This window comes from Puma concolor, chromosome C1, assembly GCF_028749965.1.
Source record: "Puma concolor isolate L17-30 chromosome C1, mPumCon1.1.hap2, whole genome shotgun sequence".
NCBI lineage: Eukaryota > Metazoa > Chordata > Mammalia > Carnivora > Felidae > Puma > Puma concolor.
In genome coordinates, this window is record NC_141674.1 from 12,097,019 (window position 1) to 12,116,997 (window position 19,979).

The 19,979-nt window shown below is 57.5% G+C and overlaps 1 protein-coding gene across 4 annotated transcripts in view; it reads left to right on the forward strand.

The window, feature by feature from the left end:
* Positions 1–19,941, forward strand: part of CROCC (ciliary rootlet coiled-coil, rootletin) — a 46,047-nt gene extending 26,106 nt beyond the window's left edge. For 2 of the 4 annotated variants that reach the window (XM_086715801.1, XM_086715802.1), the window contains 16 exons: positions 79–258; positions 1,002–1,136; positions 1,456–1,599; positions 2,020–2,258; positions 2,970–3,129; positions 4,639–4,806; positions 6,257–6,629; positions 12,834–13,003; positions 13,121–13,241; positions 13,545–13,708; positions 15,331–15,546; positions 16,202–16,426; positions 16,802–16,951; positions 17,265–17,465; positions 17,669–17,800; positions 18,541–19,941. In XM_086715801.1, the coding sequence (XP_086571927.1) occupies positions 79–258; positions 1,002–1,136; positions 1,456–1,599; positions 2,020–2,258; positions 2,970–3,129; positions 4,639–4,806; positions 6,257–6,629; positions 12,834–13,003; positions 13,121–13,241; positions 13,545–13,708; positions 15,331–15,546; positions 16,202–16,426; positions 16,802–16,951; positions 17,265–17,465; positions 17,669–17,800; positions 18,541–18,807 (3,045 nt within the window). In that variant the 3' untranslated portion in view covers positions 18,808–19,941. The remainder of the gene's footprint in view (positions 1–78; positions 259–1,001; positions 1,137–1,455; positions 1,600–2,019; positions 2,259–2,969; positions 3,130–4,638; positions 4,807–6,256; positions 6,630–12,833; positions 13,004–13,120; positions 13,242–13,544; positions 13,709–15,330; positions 15,547–16,201; positions 16,427–16,801; positions 16,952–17,264; positions 17,466–17,668; positions 17,801–18,540) is intronic. The other 2 variants (XM_086715799.1, XM_086715800.1) reach the window with 2 other exon arrangements.
* The last annotated feature ends 38 nt before the right edge of the window (positions 19,942–19,979 follow it).

The following is a 19,979-nucleotide window of genomic DNA, read 5'->3' on the forward strand; positions in this document are numbered from 1 at the left end:
TCTCACTGGCCTGAGGTCGGTGAGGGGCCGCCTGAGTCCAGCCTTGCGGGTCACACGTGCCCGGGGCCTGGCCTGCAGGAGGCAGCGTGGCGGGAGCTGGAGGCCGAGCGGGCCCAGCTGCAGGGTCAGATGCACCGGGAGCGAGAGGAGCTGTTGGCACGGCTGGAGGCAGAGAAGGAAGAGCTGAGCGAGGAGATCGCCGCCCTGCAGCAGGAGCGTGACGAGGGCCTCCTCCTGGCTGAGAGCGAGAAGCAGCAGGTTCGTGAGCCCCGGGGTGGCCTCCGCTGCTGCCCCAGGGGCCCTGTTCTCCCGGGGCTGGTCCCTGTTCAGCCGCTCAGGAGCTGGGAGCTAGGAGTCCCTCTCTGGGTCTCAGTTTCCTCACCTGCAGGACGGGGGGACTTCAGGGGTGTGTGTGAAGCATTGCTGAGACCACGTTCAGTGAGCCGTGCCTGGGAACTCCCGGAGCGGCTGTCACATTCGTGGCACTGTGAGCACTGGGTCCCAGAAAGCTGACCCACAGCCTGCCATCCCTTCTGCCACTCCAGGCTGGCCATGGTGTCCCCGGGGCTGCCTTCTGAGAAGTCCCTGCGTTGCCCACGTGTAGCAGCTGAACCCTCCTCAAAAGAGCTAACTCCTGACTTTCCCATACCGTAAAGGAGACAGGCCTGTCCTTACTGGCTGTGTCACTCTGAGCAAGCCACTCTGCCTCTTTGAGTCCGTTTCCTCATCTGTAAAAGGGGAATGAATAATGAAGGGCCAGGATTACCGTGGGAAGTTGGCAGGATTTCTAAGTTGTGTCCACGTCCAGACTTGCTGTTCTGGTGGTTGTGCCCTTTTCGGGGGCTACGGAGGCACCGCTGCCCCGGGTCCACCTGTGGTGACCCAGACAAGGCACCGAGCTGAGCGAGGGCACATTTCCCAGGGCAGGGTGGGGGAAGGGCCCAAGCGTGCCCCCATGACCAGCCGAGCCCCCAAGCCCTTTGCTCCCCGCCTCTGCCCAGGCCCTGTCCCTGAAGGAATCCGAGAAGACGGCGCTGTCGGAGAAGCTGATGGGTACACAGCACAGCCTGGCCGCCGTCTCCCTGGATTTGGAGCGGCACAAGAGAGACGCCCAGAGCCGGCAGGAGCAGGACCGGGTAGGGCAGGCCAGGCAGGTGGGCCTCCATCCGAGCCAGGAGGCACGACCCTGCTTGGAGGGGCCCCCTCTCCCAGGCTGTGGGGGGAGCTTCAGCCCCTCCGTGGGGTCCCCCATGAGAGGGAGGTGGCACAGCTCTGCCCTGTGAATCCTAGTCTGAGGGAGAGAGCGGCTGTGGGCACAGCACTCACTGGGCATCAAGGGATCAGCAGACGGTGTGGCAGGCCCGCGGGAAGGGCCGCGTTTGGAGCCGACCCTCCTGGAAACAGCCGGGGGAGGGGGATGGGAGCACCAAGTCTGAGGAGTCCTGTCTGTCCTAGAGCACTGTGAACGCACTGACGTCCGAGCTGCGGGACCTACGGGCCCAGCTTGAGGAGGCTGCTGCAGCCCACGCCCAGGAGGCCAAGAGGCTGCAAGAACAGGCCCGAAACCTGGACAGGCAGCGGGAGTCCTCCATGCGCGAGGTGAGCCGTTCTGGGCAGCACACCCTAAATGCCGCGGGGGGCCTGGCCCACTAGAGGCCCAGAAGAGTGTGTAAGGTTTGTCCCTGCATTTGGGAACGAGCGAACAGCCAATGTAGAAAAGAGGCGGCAAGCCTTTGTTAAGCGCTCGTTGTCTCTGTCTGGGACTCGGCACTGGCGGGGTCCCTGCCCTCTTGGTGTCCCTTCATAGAAAGATCCTGGTGGCTGATTATTTCAGGCCCAGACACCACTAACTCCAGCACGCTCTGCCCCCGAATCAGAACTCACACCTGTGGTCTGAGTCGCTGCAGAGCCGCTGGGCAGGTGCCTGTGGCCGGGGATACAGGTGCGGGCTGGCTTCTGCCAAGTGCCGGCTCCGGCAGAGCCCGTACCCTGTCCCGTGACAACCTGCCACCCTCGCAGGCAGAGGAGCTTCGGACTCAGCTGCGCCTGCTGGAGGACGCCCGTGACGGGTTGCGGCGGGAGCTGCTGGAGGCCCAGCGCAAGGTGCGCGACAGTCAGGATGGCCGTGAGGCCCAGCGCCAGGAGGCCAGCGAGCTGCGGCGCAGCCTGGGTGAGGGCGTCAAGGAGCGCGAGGCCCTGCGGCGTTCCAACGAGGAGCTGCGGGCGGCCGTGAAGAAGGCTGAGAGCGAACGGATCAGGTGGGGCAACGTGGGGGCAGGGGCCAGCTCGGTCCTTCACCGGGCCCATCCTTCACCCTGGATCACGTCCCTGGAAGCTAACTTCACCCCCAGGGTTCTGGGGAAATCACACAGATGGGGAGTCTGTGCCCTTGAACCACAGCTGGCCACGTGGGTGGTTTTAGGCAATTTTCCCATCTGAAAGAAGGGGAAAGGAAGCAGCTGACCCCACCTGCTGGTGTCACCCTGGAGACTAGCCCCAACCCTGGAGTCACCTGTTGGCCTCTGGCAGCCTCGGGCCTGGCCCCCGGCCCTACAGGGCTTAGCTCAGGAGGGGCCACGTGGGCAAGTAACACTTGGGGCACCTCTAGGCCAAGAGCCAATCCGACCAACTCCAGGGATTAGGGAAACAGACTTTTTTTTTTTTTTTTTTAAGTTTATTTATTTATTTTGAGAGACAGAGCAAGCGGAGGAGGGGCAGAGAGAGGGGGAGACAGAGAATCCAAGCAGGCTCCTCACTGTCAGCGCAGAGCCTGACGTGGGGCTTGAACTCACGAACCACGAGATCGTGACCTGAGCTGAAATTAATAAGAGTCTACACTTAACCAACTGAGCCACCCAGGCCCTCAAGGAAAACAGGCTTCTGTGTAGATCCCCACCCTGCACTCTTCCCGGGACCCGTGGCTGCCGCTGACCTCTGCCCTCTGCCCTCTGCCCCCCCCCCCACTCCAGCTTGAAGCTTGCCAACGAGGACAGGGAGCAGAAGCTGGTGCTCCTCACGGAGGCACGGGTGGCCGCGGGCAGGGAGGCCGAGGAGCTGCGGGCCGGACTGCAGGAGGTGGAGCGCTCGCGGCTGGAGGCCCGCCGGGAACTGCAGGAGCTCCGGCGGCAGGTACCCGCCCCGGGCCCTTGCCGCGTGCTGCCTCTTGTCCAAATCTCAGAGGAATCCATGAACAGCAAAAGGTGTAGACCCTGTGAGATGGATGGGGAGCTGGCGAACGCTTGTAAAGAGCCCGGCAGTAACTATTTCCAGCTCTAGGGGACATACGGTCTCTGTCGCGATTACTCAACTCTGCCAGCAGAGCGAGAAAGCAGCCCGACACAGTACGTACACGTGTGGGCGCGTGTTCCATGAACACTTTGTTGATGGGCACCGAAATTCGATTTTATGTCATTCTTCGCGTGTAAGACATAATATTCCTGGATTTAAAAAAAAAATTTTTTTTTTAATGTTTATTTATTTTTGAGACAACGCGAGAGACAGAGTGCAAGCAGCGGAGGGGCAGACAGAGGGAGACACAGAACCCGAGGGGGGCTCCAGGCCCTGAGCTGTCAGCCCAGAGCCTGACGCGGGGCTCGAACTCACGAACCGTGAGATCATGACCTGAGCTGAAGTTGGACGCTTAACCGACTGAGCCACTCGGGCGCCCCTGTTCTTGGATTTTGTTTCCACCATTTCAAAATGAACCATGTCCAACTATTTACAAACATGTAAAAACCGTCCTTGGCTCAGGCTTTCCCAGAAGACTCACAGAACAGGCAAGAGCCCCATTTGGCTGCTAGGCTCTACCTCGTCCAGAGATATCACAGCGTGACTACCAAACTCTCTTCATCTCCCACCAGGGCCCCCCCTTTACCGCTTCGGGCTCCTTCCTGTTGGGTTGATGTCCTGGGAAGCCACAGGAGTGTCTGAAAGGAAGTCACATTTATGTGCCAGGCTCTTGCTGGGTGTTGTGCATGCAGCCCCCTCACTCTAGTGGCATGGGGTAGATGGGCCTTACCCCCCACCTGCTCCTGTGGGGAAATGGGGGCTTAGAACATACCTTTGTATTCCGCTCATCTGAGATTAAATCCCAGTCTGCTGCTTGTGGGCTGTGTGGCTTTGAGCAAGTCACTTCTCCTCTCTAGGCTCCATTATCTATTGAATAAGGATAATGTCAGTACCTGCCCTATAGACAGTGGTGTGAGACCAAATGAGTTCGTACAGTCGAAACGCTTAGAACAGATGTGGACACGTGGTAAGCACTCCGTAGGTCAGGCATCACTGTAGAGGAAGGTGACCAGGAGGCCTGTGGTTCCTGCCCTGCAGAATTCCTTTTCTGATGCGGGTCCACCACGCCCCAAGATAAGTAGTTGCGATTAGGCAATAAATGGAGGTGATTGGTGTCCAGGTGCCTGGCATGGCTGGAGCTCGGTGAAGTTATCTGAAGCAGGTCCCCAGTGGATTCGAGGTGGTGTTCAATGTCTGTGTCCCTGGAGCAGTGGGTCCTGTGTGCTCCCTGTGCCTGGACAGGACAAGGTATAGGGGCAGAGTTGAATGGGCCCTCGCCACCCTGGGCTAGAAGGGGCTGTGGATGCCGAGAGTGGATGCTGGGTCCTACCTGTCTGCTCTCTCTCACAGATGAAGGTGCTGGACGGTGAGAACACCAGGCTGGGCCGGGAGCTGGTGGAGCTGCAGGGCCGCCTGGCCCTGGGCGAGCGGGCAGAAAAGGAGGGCCGGCGGGAGGCCCTGGGCCTCCGACAGAAGCTGCTGAAGGGCGAGGCCAGCCTGGAGGCCATTCGGCAGGAGGTAACTCGGGTGTGGATGGGGAGGGTCTTAGGAGGCAGTTGGGGGTGCCCTGGGTTTCCTCCCCCCCCCCCCATCAAGAAGCGGGTGGGGACTCCAATGCTGGAGTCATTCTGAGACATCACTCCCAAGGACTCGTTCCTGTCCTCCGCTCCTTGAGATTCTTCTCCAGGTATAATAGTAATAACAGCTGCGGGAACTGTGTAGCAGGGGTGAGGGGGGGTAGGGGGAGCTCTGTAGACATAACCTTGTTTGATTCTCTCAGCAGCCTAATGAGGCAGGCTCTCTTACCCCATTTTTCACAGAGAACCAGACACTTAGGCTCAGAGAGGTCAAGGGGTCTACTCAAGATCACACAGCCACCCAGGTCTGTCTGACTCCCAAGCCTATACTCTTTCCATTCCGCTTTTCTGGCTGTTGTCACTTTAGTGCATCTACTGTGTGACCTTGACTAAATCACTTAACCTCTCTGTGGTTCAGAGCACTGATGGGATGGGGGCCCTAGCATAAGTCCTGGCATCCAGGGTCTCTGTGAATGGTGGTTTCTAGTGAAACTGATGGCTGTGAGTGGTTGATTTATCCTCTAAACCAGAGGGGGGTGTGTGGGATCATGCACTCCATCAGAAATAATTTTTTAGTACATGCCCCATTGTGTGATTTATTGATAAGTTATGTGCACTGAGAGACAGTACAGCCTAATGGTTGGAAGAACAGCCACTGGAGGGGCGCCTGGGTGGCCCAGTCGGTTGAGCCTCCGACTTCAGCTCAGGTCATGATCTCACGGTTTGTGGGTTCAAGCCCCGCGTCAGGCTCTGTGCTGACGGCTCAGGGCCCGGAGCCTGCTTCGGATTCTGTGTCTCCCTCTCTCTCTGCCCCTCCCCTGCTCACACTCGCTCACACTCTGTCAATCTCTCTCTCAAAAAATAAATAAACATTAAAAACATAAGAAAGAAGGAAGGAAGGAAGGAAGGAAGGAAGGAAGGAAGGAAGGAAGAAGGAAAAAGAAAGAAAACAGCCATGGAGCTACTGTGCTTGGCTTTGAATCCTGGCTCCGAGCTTACTAGCAGTTTGGCCTTGGCACAGCTGCTCTGTGCCTCAGTTTCCCCCCTTGTAAAATGGAGATGATTCATGGTGGTAAAGTTTTTTTGGGAAAGTTCTTAGTCCTGGCACTGATAAGTCCTGTCCAGGGAAGTGTGGGCTGTTAGTTTATTACTAATAAATTGTATATATTACAAGGCATGTACACAGAAAAAAGAGAAAAAAAGATTCTAGTAGTTAATTCCCACTTTCCCGTGGATATTCCTGCACAAACTGCCTGGGTGGAGACCACTAAAGAAGCAGGTGTTGTGCCAGCCCCTTTTGGGTGGGTGGGCTCCAGGCTGGGCCTGGGAGGCGGGGCGTCGGGTTGGGGGTGGCCTTGCTGACCCCCACCTCCCGGCGTTGCCCGACCCAGCTCCAGGGAGCCCAGAGGAAGCTGCAGGAACAAGAGGGCGAGTTCAGGGCCCGCGAGCGAGGCCTGCTGGCCTCCCTGGAGGAGGCACGCGGCGCCGAGAAGCTGCAGCTGGACCACGCCCGCAGCTTGGAGCTGAAGCTGGAGGCGGTGCGGGCCGAAGCCGTGGAGCTGGGGCTGCGGCTGAGCGCGGCCGAGGGCCGGGCGCAAGGGCTGGAGGCCGAGCTGGCCCGCGTGGAGGCGCAGCGGCGCGCAGCCGAGACCCAGCTGGGCGGCCTGCGCTCAGCTCTGCGTCGGGGCCTGGGCCTCGGGCGCACTCCCAGCCCGGCCCCGCTGCCCTCGCCGGGCTCGCCGGCCCGGGGCGCGCCCGCTGGAGGTGAGTGGAGCCACGAGGGAAAGGGCGGGGCGGTGGGCGGGCTTCACGGTGGCCACGCCCCCGATTAGGTCGGCTCCGCCTGAGAGCGGGCTGCTGTCTGGGCCATGCCTCTCCTTTAACGGACCAGTCTCAATCCCGCCCCATATCACTTTCCTTCCCTTTGGGGAGTCTGCCCAGGCTCTTCCCCTTCGCTGATTTGTGTTCCTCTGGTTGCTTCATTTTAAAGGAGGTGCTGGTGCTTTTTTTTTTTTTTAAGTGTTTTTCAGAGGGAGAGAGAGCGCGCGCGCGGGCGCGCGCGCGCGAGTGGGGGAGGGGCAGAGAGAGAGGGAGACAGAATCCGAAGCAGGCTCCAGGCTTTGAGCTGTCAGCACAGAGCTGGACGCGGGGCTTGAACCCAGGAACCGTGAGATCATGACCTGAGCTGAAGTCCGACGCTCAACCTACTGAGCCATCCAGGCGCCCCTGATGGTGCTTGTTCTTAATGCCCCTGACTCCTCTGAGACTTTGAGGCTCTGTCCTCTATAATTGATCCTCACTCCCTCTCTCCATCAGTCTCCCACCCCTAGCTTGATACCCCTCCACACTAGACTTGTGACCCCAGCATCACAACCAGACCGTTACCTACCCGGCCTAAAACCTCTTCCAGCAACTCCTGCAGAAATCGTTCCAGTCCCATTTGTTCCCAGGGCCCCGTGGCTGACTCCGGGAAAGTCAGCGCTGTGCTATAGCAGGGGTGAGCACACCTTTGGAAAGCATCCTTGTCTCAGCCTGACATGATTCTGTCTTGACTCCTAGGGCCTAGAATAGAACCTCTGGAATCGTAGCACCGTGGGCAATTCACTATGGGATACTGAGTTGTTGCCTCTTCAAATCCACAGATTGAACCCCTGGATCACATTCGATCAGTTATGCAATACTTATTAAGCGCTGGCTGGGTGCTCAAGACAGCTTCACTATGGGATGGAGCAGTAAACAAACTAGCGTTTCTGCGCTTAGGGAGTTTCTAGTCTAGGGAGAGGCGCAGACAATAAATGTGATATAGAGATGAAATCGAGAATGTTCTGGGTGGTAGTAAGGGCTGGAGAATAGGTGAGGACAAATGCATTCAAGGACATTGCTGGTGAGAATATAAAACAGCACAGCTGCGGGGCGCCTGGGTGGCGCAGTCGGTTAAGCGTCCGACTTCAGCCAGGTCACGATCTCGCGGTCCGTGAGTTCGAGCCCCGCGTCAGGCCCTGGGCTGATGGCTCGGAGCCTGGAGCCTGTTTCCGATTCTGTGTCTCCCTCTCTCTCTGCCCCTCCCCCGTTCATGCTCTGTCTCTCTCTGTCCCAAAAATAAATAAAAAACGTTGAAAAAAAAAAAAAGAAAAAAGAAAAAAAACAGCACAGCTGCTGTGGAAAACAGTTTGGCAGTTCGTCAAAAAACTTAGAATTACTGGCTGCCTGAGTGGCTCCGTCGGTTAAGCATCCACCTTCGGCTCAGGTCACGATCTCGCGGTTCATGAGTTCGAGCCCCACATCGGGCTCTGTGCTGACGGCTCAGAGTCTGGAGCCTGCTGCGGATTTCGTGTCTCCCTCTCTCCCTGCCCCTCCCCTGCTCAGGCTCGGTCTCTCTCTGAAAAATAAACGGTTTAAAAAAAAAAAAAAAAACTTAGAAAAACACTTAGAATTACCATGTGCACCAACCATTCAGAGCATCATAAAAGGTGGAGTCAACCAGTGTCCATCGACAGATGAGTAGATAAACAAAATGTGGCATAGCCACACAAAGGGATATTATTCAGCCTTAAAAAGCAATGCTATTCTGATCCGTGTTACAACATGGATGAGCCTCGACAATATTATGCTAAGTGAAAAGCCAGTCGCAAAGGGACGCTTGCGGGAAATACCTAGAAGAGACACATGTATAGAGGTAGAAAGTAGATTAGAGGTCACTAGGGACTGGGGGGAGGGGAGGCTCGGGAGTTAACTGCTTAGTGGGCACAGAGTTTCTGTTTGAGGCCATACTTGTCAGTTTGCTGCAAAACCGAGTACCTTAAACTTCAGTTTGTGTCTCATTGTTCTGAAGGCCAGAGTCCCAGATTAAGGTGTCAGCGGGACCATGCTCCTTCTGAAGTCTCTAGGGAAGGATCTGTTCCAGGCCTCTCTCCTGGCTGCCTATAGTTCCTCGGCTGGTGGCAGCAGGACCCAAGCTTCACTTGGCCTTCTTGTGTGTGTATCCAAATTCCCCCTTTGTTAGGATACCAATAATACTGGATTAGGGGCTCACCATACTCAACTATGACCTCGTCTTTTTTTTTTTTTTTTTTTTTTTTTTTTTTTTTTTAGAGAGAGAGAGAGAGCAGGGGAGGGGTAGAGAGAGAGGGAAGGAGAGAATTCCAGGCAGGCTCACACTGTCAGTGCAAAGCCCAATACGGGGCTAGAAGCCACAAACTGAGATCATGACCTGAGCTGAAACCAAGTGCTTAACTGACTGAGCCACCCAGGCATCCCCACTATGACCTCCTCTTAGTAATTACATCTCCCAGAAGCTTACTCCCAAATAAACTCACATTCTGACGTGCCAGGGGTTGGAGCTTCAACTAATGAATTTTGGGGGGACATAGTTCAACCCAAAATAGGTATGATGGAAGATTTGGGAACAGATAGTGGTGATGGTCACATAACAATGTGAATATAATTGGTTAGAAGGGCCACATTGGGGCGCCTGGGTGGCTCAGTCGGTTAAGTGTCTGACTTCCGCTCAGGTCATGATCTTGCGGTTTGTGCGTTCGAGCCCCGCATCGGGCTCTGTGCTGATAGCTCGGGGCCTGGAGCCTGCTTCCGATTCTGTGTCTCCCTCTCTCTCTGTCCCTCCCCTGCTCACGCTCTGTCTCTCAATAATAAATAAACGTTAAAAAATTAAAAAAAAAAAAAAAAAAAAGGCCACCAAAATGGATGTAGAAAAAGCATTTGATAAAATTCAACATACAGTTATGATCCAAACTCTTGGAAAAGTAGAAAAAGGTTTCCTTAACTGATAAACTAGTTCTCCAAAACCCTACAGCAAATATTACATTTGACTCCTGTATTTAATATTGTACTGGAAGTCTCAAAGGTCCTAGCCAGTACACTATGGTAAGAAACATAGAATTAATGTTTTAAGGTTCAGGAAGGGAGAAACAAAACTGCCACTATTTACAGATCACGTGATTTTTCTATGTAGAAAATACAGGAGGGGGCACCTGGGTGCCTCAGGCAGGTAAGCATCTGACTTCGGCTCCGGTTATGACCTCATGGTTTGTGAGTTCGAGCCCCATGTCGGGCTCTGTGCTGACAGCTCAGAGCCTGGAGCCTCCTTTGGATTCTGTGTCACCCTCTCTCTCTGCCCCTCCCCTGCTCATGCTCTCTCTCTTTCAAAAATAAATAAATGTTAAAAAATTTGTAAAAAAATACAGGAGAAGCTGCAACAAATTGTTAGAACAAGTAAGAACCTTTAGTAAGGTTGCTGGAAACAAGATCAACATACAAAAGTTAATTATATTTTATCAACAGAAGCAGAACACGTTTGTTGTTTACTGCCAACAGCAGAATTGATAAAATATCATTTATACTGGCAATAAGAAATCTCTCCCCCAAAGAAAACACCAGATCTAGATGACTTTACAGATAAGGTCTACTATCCAAGGAAAAAATAATTCTAATCTAATATGACTTTTATGGAGACAGCCATAAATGTTGAGAGACGTTAAAAGAAACCTAAATAGGAGAAATGATTGTGTGTATCAACAAATTCACTATTATAAAGATGTCAGTTCTTCCAGATTCATCTATAGATTGAATGGTATTTCGGCAAAATTCTTTCTGTGTGTGTCAAACTTGACAAGCCAATTCTAAAACATCTGTGGAAAAACAAAGACCAAGAAAGCCAACACACTCTTGAAGAAAAAGAACTACATGGCTAGGGGTAGGGGCTTGCCTTGCCAAGGATAAAAGTTAATATAAAGTTTTAGTAATTCAGGTGCTGTGCCACTGAGACCAACACTGGTTGAGTGGTCAAGGACCAGACCTGCATGTCCAAAGAAACCTGATCTGTGTTGGAAGCTGGATCTGTGATGGACTTTCCCAAAAGTCCCAAAAGTATTTGGATAATTGAGAATCCATACAGAAAAATAAAAAAGAAAGAGACCCTTCCATCACCTTTTAGATAACATCAATTTCAGTTAGGCGCACCACATTTTTTTAAGTTTTTTATTTATTTAGGTGATCTGTACATCCCTTGTGGGGCTTGAACTCACAACCCCAAGGTCAAGAGTCCCATGCTCTTCTGACTGAGCCAGCCAGGCACTCCTAAATAGATTTGAAGATTAAATATAAAAGACAAAACTGTAGCTTTTAAAAGACAACATAGGAAAATATCCTTACGGCTTTAGGACAGGAAAGGATTTCTTAAAACACACACACACACACACACACCCTGCTAACCATAATGTTACTAAATGTTATTTATTTTTATATATATTTTTTTTAATTTTTTTTTCAACGTTTATTTATTTTTCGGAGAGAGACAGAGCATGAACGGGGGAGGGGCAGAGAGAGAGAGAGGGAGACACAGAATTGGAAACAGGCTCCAGGCTCTGAGCCATCAGCCCAGAGCCTGACGCGGGGCTCGAACTCACGGACCGCGAGATCGTGACCTGGCTGAAGTCGGACACTTAACCGACTGCGCCACCCAGGCGCCCCACTAAATGTTATTTAATTAAAATTAAGAACCTGAGAAAAAGATGGCTAGGAAAGCATATTGTATGTTATATATATTATCACAGCAAAGAAATTTAAAAAAGAATTTTAAGAGAGAGAGACAGAGTGCAAGCAGGGGAGGGGCAGAGAGAGAGGGAGACACAGAATCCGAAGCAGGCTCCAGGCTCTGAGCTGTCAGCACCGAGCCCGATGCAGGGCTCGAACTTGCAAACCATGAGATCATGACCTGAGCCGAAGTCAGATGCTCAACCTACTGAGCCACCCAGGTGCCCCAGAAATTTTTAAAGATACAGCAAGGGCAGGGGTAGGGGTGTTTGTGTGGGAAATGGAGAGCCCCGGTGAGGAGGTGGTAGGTGGGGGAAGGATGGGTGGGAGAGGAGACTCTGAGGACAAGGGACAAGTGGAAGGTCCTGACTGGCAGTTCCCCTGTCAACACCGAGGGGACAGCAGGCATGGGGCAGTGAACAGGTACAGACGAGTGGGAGGTGAGGACGTGAGGACAAAGGACACGCCTGAGTAATCCTTGCAGGCCACTCTGTGGTAGGGGTCCTTGGGGACAGTGGGTAGACATCCTGTTCCAGGTCCTGTGGCTGTTGACGGAGCCGTGGGGCAGCTTAGGTGTCACTTGCGAAGGCAGGAGGATGCTATGGGCAAGCTGACGCCCTGCCCTGTGGTTCCGATGCTGACCTCCAGGTGGCGCCCTGTCTCTGTGCGCCCCTCTGGCCTCTTCAAGCAGACAGAGTTCATTTCTCTTTCTGGAAGTAGGGCTACCTGGTTCTAAATCCCATTGCGGGATCTTCCCAGCTTGGAGACCAAGCAGATCGCTTAACTGCTTTGAGCGCGTCCAGCCTGTGAAGGTTCTTACTCCTCAGAGAATTATCGTGAAGGTGGGATAGGCCGTCAGTGCCTGGCAGATAGGAAGCAGGGAGATGTTGAGGTGGTGGAACGTCCACCCTTGGACTGGGCCCTGGGTGTGCAGCCCTCACAGTGCTCCTGGTCTTGGCGGGGAGGCAGACCTTGGAGCCTCATGACCCAGCCTGGGATCAGGGACACGTCTGGGGAGCAGATCTAATGGAATGGGCCAGGCAAAGAGAGGCCGTGGGGAGAGAAGGGAACAGCATGCACGAAGGCCCTGGTCCCGGAAGAGGGAATGTTCTAGAACTTGGGAGCCGAGGGTCATGTGGAATGGACGGCTTGTAAAAGGTGAGAGGGCTGTGCTAGGGTGAGCAACGGAGCCTCTGCACGACGGCAGGGAAGTTGGGCTTACTCTGAGGGGCCTGGGACCAGGGAAGGGTTAAGCAAGAAGGTGAGGGCCAGCGTGCGGTGGGAAGCTCCTGCAAGCTGCTGGGTGCGGCTCGGAGGTGGGGGGGGGTGAGGGGGGTGAGGTGTGCAAGCAGCCCGCAGGCACCACCCAGGCCTGAGAGGCTCGGGTTCCCGAAGCCCTAAGCATGCCGCCTCCCCCAGGAAGCGGCGAAGGGCTCAGCAGCCCCAGCCCCTTGGAACGCAGCCCTGGGTCCGAGCCACCATCCCCAGGACCTGCCACCTCCCCGGCATCCCCAGACCTGGACCCGGAGGCGGTACGGGGGGCCCTCCGGGAGTTCCTGCAGGAGCTGCGGAGTGCCCAGAGGCAGCGGGTGAGGCTGGGTGTGAGCCGCTGGGTAGGGAACCGGGTGGCTGAGGGCCCTGCGAGGGGCTGCAGGTGTCAGAACAGGGGTCTTCCCTTCCTCCCCCGCCCCACGTTGGGGCCGCAGGATGAGCTTCAGGCCCAGACCGGTGTCCTGAGTCGACAGCTGGCTGAGATGGAGGCCGAGAGGGACAGTGCCACCTCACGGGCGAGGCAGCTGCAGAAGGCTGTGGCCGACGGTGCAGAAGGTGAGTTTGACCCCCCCACCCCCGGCTCCCTGCTCTCTGTGCTCTTAGCCGCTGAGGTGGGACGTGTGGGATTGGCCTGAGCGGCAACTCCGTCCCTGCCCTGCCCACCGTGACCTGAATGGGGGCCGTCTCCTCTGGGAGGCCCTCCCTGGTCAGCTCCACTCCACGTGTGCAGACCGGCAGACCCTCAAGGACTCGGAGAGGCAGGCCCTGTGGCGGGCGGAGGGCAGGCCGGGCATCTGGTGGCCAGGTTCGGGTCTCGGGGTGCGCCCGGCCGGGCCTGACGGGGCTGGGGTGCTGCAGCCCGACGCCGCGTGGACGGGCGGCTGAGCGGGGCCCAGGCAGAGCTGGTGCTGCAGGAGGAGAATGTGCGGCGCAGCGAGCGGGAGCGCCGGGCCGCCCTGGACCAGGTGGCCGCCCTGGAGAGGAGCCTGCAGGCCACCGAGAGTGAGCTCCGGGCCAGCCAGGTAGACGGGAGCGGAGGGCCGGCGGGGGCAGGGGGGCGTCCGCCTGAGCTTGAATGGCTGTCTGGGGGTCCTACTGTGTGCGTCTCCGTTGCCGTCTGCCTGGGTTGCAGCACCCGCTGAGGTGAGCCGCCTGTGACTCTGTCCGGAAGCACGTTCAGATCGCACCCGCTCGCTCCTCCTTGAGGTCACCAGGCTGCAGAAGAAAAGGCCTGGGCTTTTGAGCCTGACAGAAGAGAGTCTGTTCAAGTCCCGGCCCTGCTGTTTATCGCCTGCCTGGTCTGCGTAAAAGACGGAGGCCAGCAATCGTCTCCCAGAGACGATACACAAGTGCTCTTTTTTTTTTTTTTAAAGTTTATTTGTTTTTGAGAGCGAGCACGAGCAGGGGAGGGGCAAAGAGAGAGGGAGAAAGAGAATCACAAGTGGGGTCCTCACTGTCAGCGCAGAGCCCGATGCGGGGCCTGATCCCTCAAACTGTGAGATCATGGCCTGAGCCGGAATCAAGAGTTGGATGCCGAACTGGCTGAGCCACCCAGGCGCCCCGTGAATGCTCTTAACATATGGTGTTCAGGGGACGTCGGTTTCCTTTGTCTCTGTATAGCCACATGAGTGGTGTTCTGGGGTTTTTATATGTGTTTGGGGGACATCTGTGTACATGTGTCGTGTGTGTGTGTGTGTGTGTGTGTGTGTGTGTACGCGCGGGTGCGTGCGCCCGGGGCAGGACACCCCGGCCCTGGGGGCGACAGTCCAGGCCACCGAAGCCTTGAGCCCTTCTCATGCCAAAGGTCCCCTCACTCCTTCCCCCTTCCTCCCCGGCCCTCCATTGTTGCCCCCACAGCCCACCCCCTGTCTCTGGCTCCAGGTCAAGTTCGAGCTGGATTGTTATGTCTGTGGTTCCAGCTCTGGCCTCCGGCCCAGCCGCAGGGGCCGCGGGAGGAGGCCAGGAACAAAGCTGGGCAGGGGCCAGAGTGGGGCTGCCGGGCCCAGACATGGCAGAGTTGGGGCTCTGAGCACGGCGGCAGGGGGCCGGGCTTGGGGGGGTTCAGTCTGTCTTCCTGTCCTCTCCCTACTCCTCAAGCCTCTTTTTACTGTCTGACCCCATGTGGGGGAGGGAGGAACATCATGCCCTAAAACCAGGGGGGGCCCAAGGCTCCTACCTGACTCAGCTCAGATCACACAATGCAGCTTCTGGGCCTGGCTCTGGGGAGTGATGCAGCAGAACAGGGAAGCCCTGGAATCTGCCTTTTCACCCACCCTTCCCACCCCGGGGCTCTGCGAACACTTCGTGGTACCCCTGGGCCCGTGCAGTCTCCCTACTGCACAGATGTGCGGTCGGGCCGCAGAGCAGGAAGGGAGAATCCTGGATCACAGAGCCTGTTAGAAAGGCCAGATCAGCCAGATCCAGAAAGCGCTCTGGGATCCTCAGGTCAACCCATCCTGTGAACATGTGGGGAGGTGGAGGGCCTCGCAAGGGTCACAGGCTGGCCCCAGGTCACACAGTGAGGGGTTGGGCCAGCCACTTCAAGGCTGCTCCCCACTTTCTCCTGAGGGTCCTGACGGGGTGTGGGAGGTGCGGGGTCGGGGGTGGCTGGGCGGCTGGGGCCTGACCCCTCCCCCACCCGCAGGAGAAGATCAGCAAGATGAAGGCCAATGAGGTGAAGCTGGAGAGTGACAAGCGGCGTCTGAAGGAGGTGTTGGATGCCTCTGAGAGCCGCACCATCAAGCTTGAGCTGCAGCGGCGCTCACTCGAGGGGGAACTGCAGCGCAGCCGCCTGGGCCTCAGTGACCGTGAGGCCCAGGCCCAGGCCCTCCAGGATCGGGTGGACTCCCTGCAGAGACAGGTGGGTCCCCATTACCCTTTGCGGGTTTCTCATCTGCACGCTCAGTGCCGGGTGCTTTACGGGGACTATGTAATACTTCCGACAACCCCGAGGCAAGCATCATCCTCATTTGGTGGACAGACAGACAGACAGAGAGGGGCTACCATCACCCAAGATCACATAGCTAATAAGAGACACAGCCGAAATTAGAATTTAGGACTCTTTGACACCAGAATCTTCATTCCTAGGAAACATGTGGGACAAGTTAGAGATATAGGTTTCACTCATGTCCCTTTTTTGCCTTGGCTGCCAGGGAGCTCAGCTCTAACTAGAACGTTCAGTTACTCTGCTAGTCCTACAAGGGCACCCACCAAAGTCAAGAACACAGAACATTTCTGGATTGTGGTGGTTACCTTTTCTCCTCCCTGGCAGGGGAGGAGACCCTGGGGTCTGGGACATCCGGGTGTGTGGCACTCCGGGTGAGGGTAGTTAAAACCAGCAGCGGGACGGAGCCTAGGCTGCAGTGGGCTGAGCCAGTGGGAGCGCATGGGAACAATGAGGGTCGGTGATGAAGGCCTAGGCAGGGGTGGGAGGAGCTTGGCTTGGGTTCACCGTTCCTGCTGGAGGCCAGGGTGAGAGCAGAGCCACTTCACTGTCCTGTCTGCCCTCCTGCCAGGTGGCAGACAGTGAGGTGAAGGCGGGGACTCTGCAGCTGACAGTGGAGCGGCTGAACGGGGCCCTGGCCAAGATGGAAGAGAGCGAGGGGGCCTTGCGGGACAAGGCGCAGGGCCTGTCAGAAGCACTGGCCCAGAGTAGCGCCAACCTTACCAGCACCCAGGACAAGAATCTGCACCTGCAGAAGGCCCTGACCGCTTGTGAACATGACCGCCAAGTTCTCCAAGTACGGGGGTTCCAGGGCCTGGCCGGGGGTGGCCCCAGTGAGAGCCAACCAGGGCAGGCTTGGAGGGGCCCTTGGAGGACAGTCAGTTGGGAACCCTAGGGAGCCAGTCCCTGAGCGCTTTGAGGCGCTCCCAGTAGGAGCATTGGCCAATAGGAGGGGGCTTGGGGTGGGCGGGGGCAATAAGGATTCGCCTACTGGTATAGGCTTGAGGGACCCAGATACGGGGTCATGCAGGTCAGTGGGCCAGGCCTGCTGTCTGCCTCGCCCTCCAGATAAGATTTTGGGGCTGTTTTGTGGGTTGTAACCCTGACCCAGAGGTACAGAGTAGAGGGGAGCCTTTGCTCCATCCTGGCATCAAACGCCCCTGCCCCCCAGGAACGGCTGGAGGCCGCTCGGCAGGCGTTATCGGAGGCCCGGAAGCAGAGCAGCTCCCTGAGTGAGCAGGTGCAGACAATGCGAGGCGAGCTGGCGGACCTGGAGGTGCAGCGGGCAGAGGCAGAGGGCCAGCTGCAACAGCTTCAGGAGGTGAGGGCCACGATGGGCCCCTTCTGTCCCCGGGACGCCGAGGCCCTCAGGATGCAGCGGGACCTTCCGTATCCCCACCTCATCCCGAACCCAGGCCCAGCCTCCCGTGAGGAAGCGTGGTTCATTCAACCCGCGCCCCCATTACGCAGATGGAGAAGCTGAGGCTCAGAGAACAGCGTGGCCTTGGGTGATAGTTCTCTGATGGGGGCCTCACCACGCCCCCTGCGGGGCCAAGGCTGGCCTCACCATCCCCAAGCTTCAGAGGCACACGCACCGAGGCCCGGAGGCATTAGGGGCCTGCCGGCTTCTGCAGGTGCTGCGGCAGCGACAGGAGGGGGAGGCAGTGGCCCTGAACGCGGTCCAGAAGCTGCAGGAGGAGCGGCGGCTGCTCCAGGAGCGCCTGGACGGCCTGCAGCGAGCCCTCGCTCAGCTGGAGGCCGAGAAGCGGGAGGTGGAGCGGTCAGCGCTGCGGCTGGAGAAGGACCGGGTGGCCCTCAAGAGGATGCTGGACAAGGTGGGCTGAGCCGCCGGCGCCGTCCCCCCACTTCCTCGGGGTCTTGGCCTTACGTCCCCAGGGCCGGGGGCCTCAGGTGCCCTCCGGCTCCTGCTCCTGCTGCCTCTAACCTAACACCCCTCTCTGCGCCCCTCCCTCTTCACGGGAGCCCCCCTCGCCCCTTCCCCCGGGTGCCTTAACGCCCTCCTCCTCTCCCGGCCTAGGTGGAGCGCGAGAAGCTTCGCAGCCATGAGGACACGGTGCGGCTGAGCGCCGAGAAGGGCCGCCTGGACCGCACGCTCACGGGGGCCGAGCTGGAGCTGGCTGAGGCCCAGAGGCAGATCCAGCTGCTGGAGGTCCAGCCCCTGGCCACCCCCTCTCTCCCTAGCCCTGGACCCGGGCCCCACCCCTGCCCCAGGCCTGAGTGCCAGACCCTCCCAGGAGCTGCTGATGGCTCAGCCAGCCCAGGGTCCTCAACGTCCATAACCCACGAGCCCAGACTCTTGCAGGGCACAGCCCAGAGCAAGGTCCTAGAGGGAGGGGTCCTCCCCAGAGTGGAGAGGAGAGAGATGCCGGTTAGCGTGTGAGCCTGTGTGTTTGCGTGTTGTGGAACATGGAGGCGTGAGCGTGCATGGGAGTGTTCTGCATGTAACGTGACTCGCGCACAGATGTGACAAGTCTGCGTGTCAGGAACGTGTTCCAGGTGTGTGTGTGTATCTTCCTGTACCGAAGTCTTCCTGTCTGTAGATGTAGGAGTATTGGAGCTTTGCTCGTAGGCACGCGTCCCTGTGACCAAGGGCTAAGTACTTCCGTGCTTGCTTTGGGGCCGGTACGAATGTGGGCGTGTCCACGTTTGACTACGTCTGCGCGTGTGTGCACGGTGTGCGCATGTGCACGCCTGTCAGCGGGGTCACTAGGTACCCTGACCCCGGATTCGCAGACCCGGGGGGCCAGGAACATGGGGGACAAACCAGGATCTCTTTTGCTCCCCCCGCCTGCACTGTCCTGAGGGGCCCTCTAGGCTCCCATTCCTGGGAGTGCCCGCCCCCCCCCCCCCCCCCAGGGCCACACCCCTGACTTGCTGCTCTTCCCGCAGGCCCAGGTGGTGGCACTGGAGCAGGACCAGAGCCCAGCCCGGCTGGAGGCCGCGGAGCAGCAGCAGCGGGAGGTAGAGCGGGAGGTGGAGCGCCTGCGCAGTGCCCAGGTGCAGACAGAGCGCACCCTGGAGGCTCGGGAGCGGGCCCACCGGCAGCGCGTGCGCGGTTTGGAAGAGCAGGTGCTCAGGCCTGGCCGGGTTCTGGCCCTGCCCCAGGATATTGCAGAAGCGCCCTCGGGGGGAGGAGCGGGAGAGGGCTGGCTGTGACCTCGGGTGTGAGCAGTCGGCGGCACCTAGGACCGAAGTGGTCCAGGGGATCTGTGCTGGTCTCCGTCATGGCTGGACACGGGCTCAAGTGATGTCACTGGAACTCCGTCCCCGTGCTGTGGCTCTACTGTCCTCATTGTTGTCTCCTGGGTGGCACACGTGGCCTCAGCAGCCCCAGCCTAGGTTATCCCGACAAGCTACCATCCCGGAGGAAAGAGGGGGCCTTTTTCCTTAGAGCAACAGCATAAGTCCCAGGGATGACCCTTCCTGGCCTGCTTAGTCCCTGACTCCTTCCCAGCCATCCCTGACCTGACGTGTGCAGGACAAGGCTGCTTGGGTAGGGCCAGGCCTGGGTCACAGGCACCCCTGGTGGGGCTGGTGCCAGGCCTGCCTAAGTGATGAGAGTGGGGACGGGTGGCTCCTGACAAGATGCCAAGGAGCAGTCAGCAGCTGCCACGTGGGTCGGGACGGAAGGGGTAGGAAGCACCCTGGTGTTTAATGAGACCCATTTTTTCCTGAAGCGGGCAGGACTGGGTCCGTTCTGGGGTCCCAGCTGCAGCCACATGCCCCTTTCTCTGGCATCAGGCTGGGGACCAGGCTGGCCCTACTTTCTCTTTCTTCCCAGGTGTCCACACTGAAGGGACAGTTGCAGCAGGAGCTCCGGAGGAGCTCAGCATCCTTCCCCCAAACCTCCGGCCCCCCAGGGGAATGAGCCCCTTCCTGGGTGGCCCCCTGGCCCAGAGCTCAGCTCAGGGTAGGGAGGAGCCAGGTGGCCATGCTGGACGCCAGGGACTCCGGTAGCAGCTTCTTAGCGGCATCCAGGGCCCACCTCAGTCCAGTCCCCACCCCTGGGATGAGCAGCCAGGTCACCTGAGTGTCTGAGCCAAAGCCAGGGGGTCAGGGAGACCCCTTTGCCCCTGGCTGGCCCTAGAGCATGGGCTCATGGGAAAGAGGAGCGGTGCCTCGGAGTCAGAGACCCAGACCCTCCCCTGGCTTCCCAGAGATCTCTCCGCCTTAGTTCAGAGTGTTTGTCGGGAAATTCCTCAGAGTCCCTGTATTTTTATACCTTTTTACAATGTTAACTGTTCAGAACTGTTGTTTTTTTGTAACAAAAGACCCCGTTTTGTAAAAATGGTTTGTACAGATGTGTCCCCTTACTTCAGTGTGCCTTC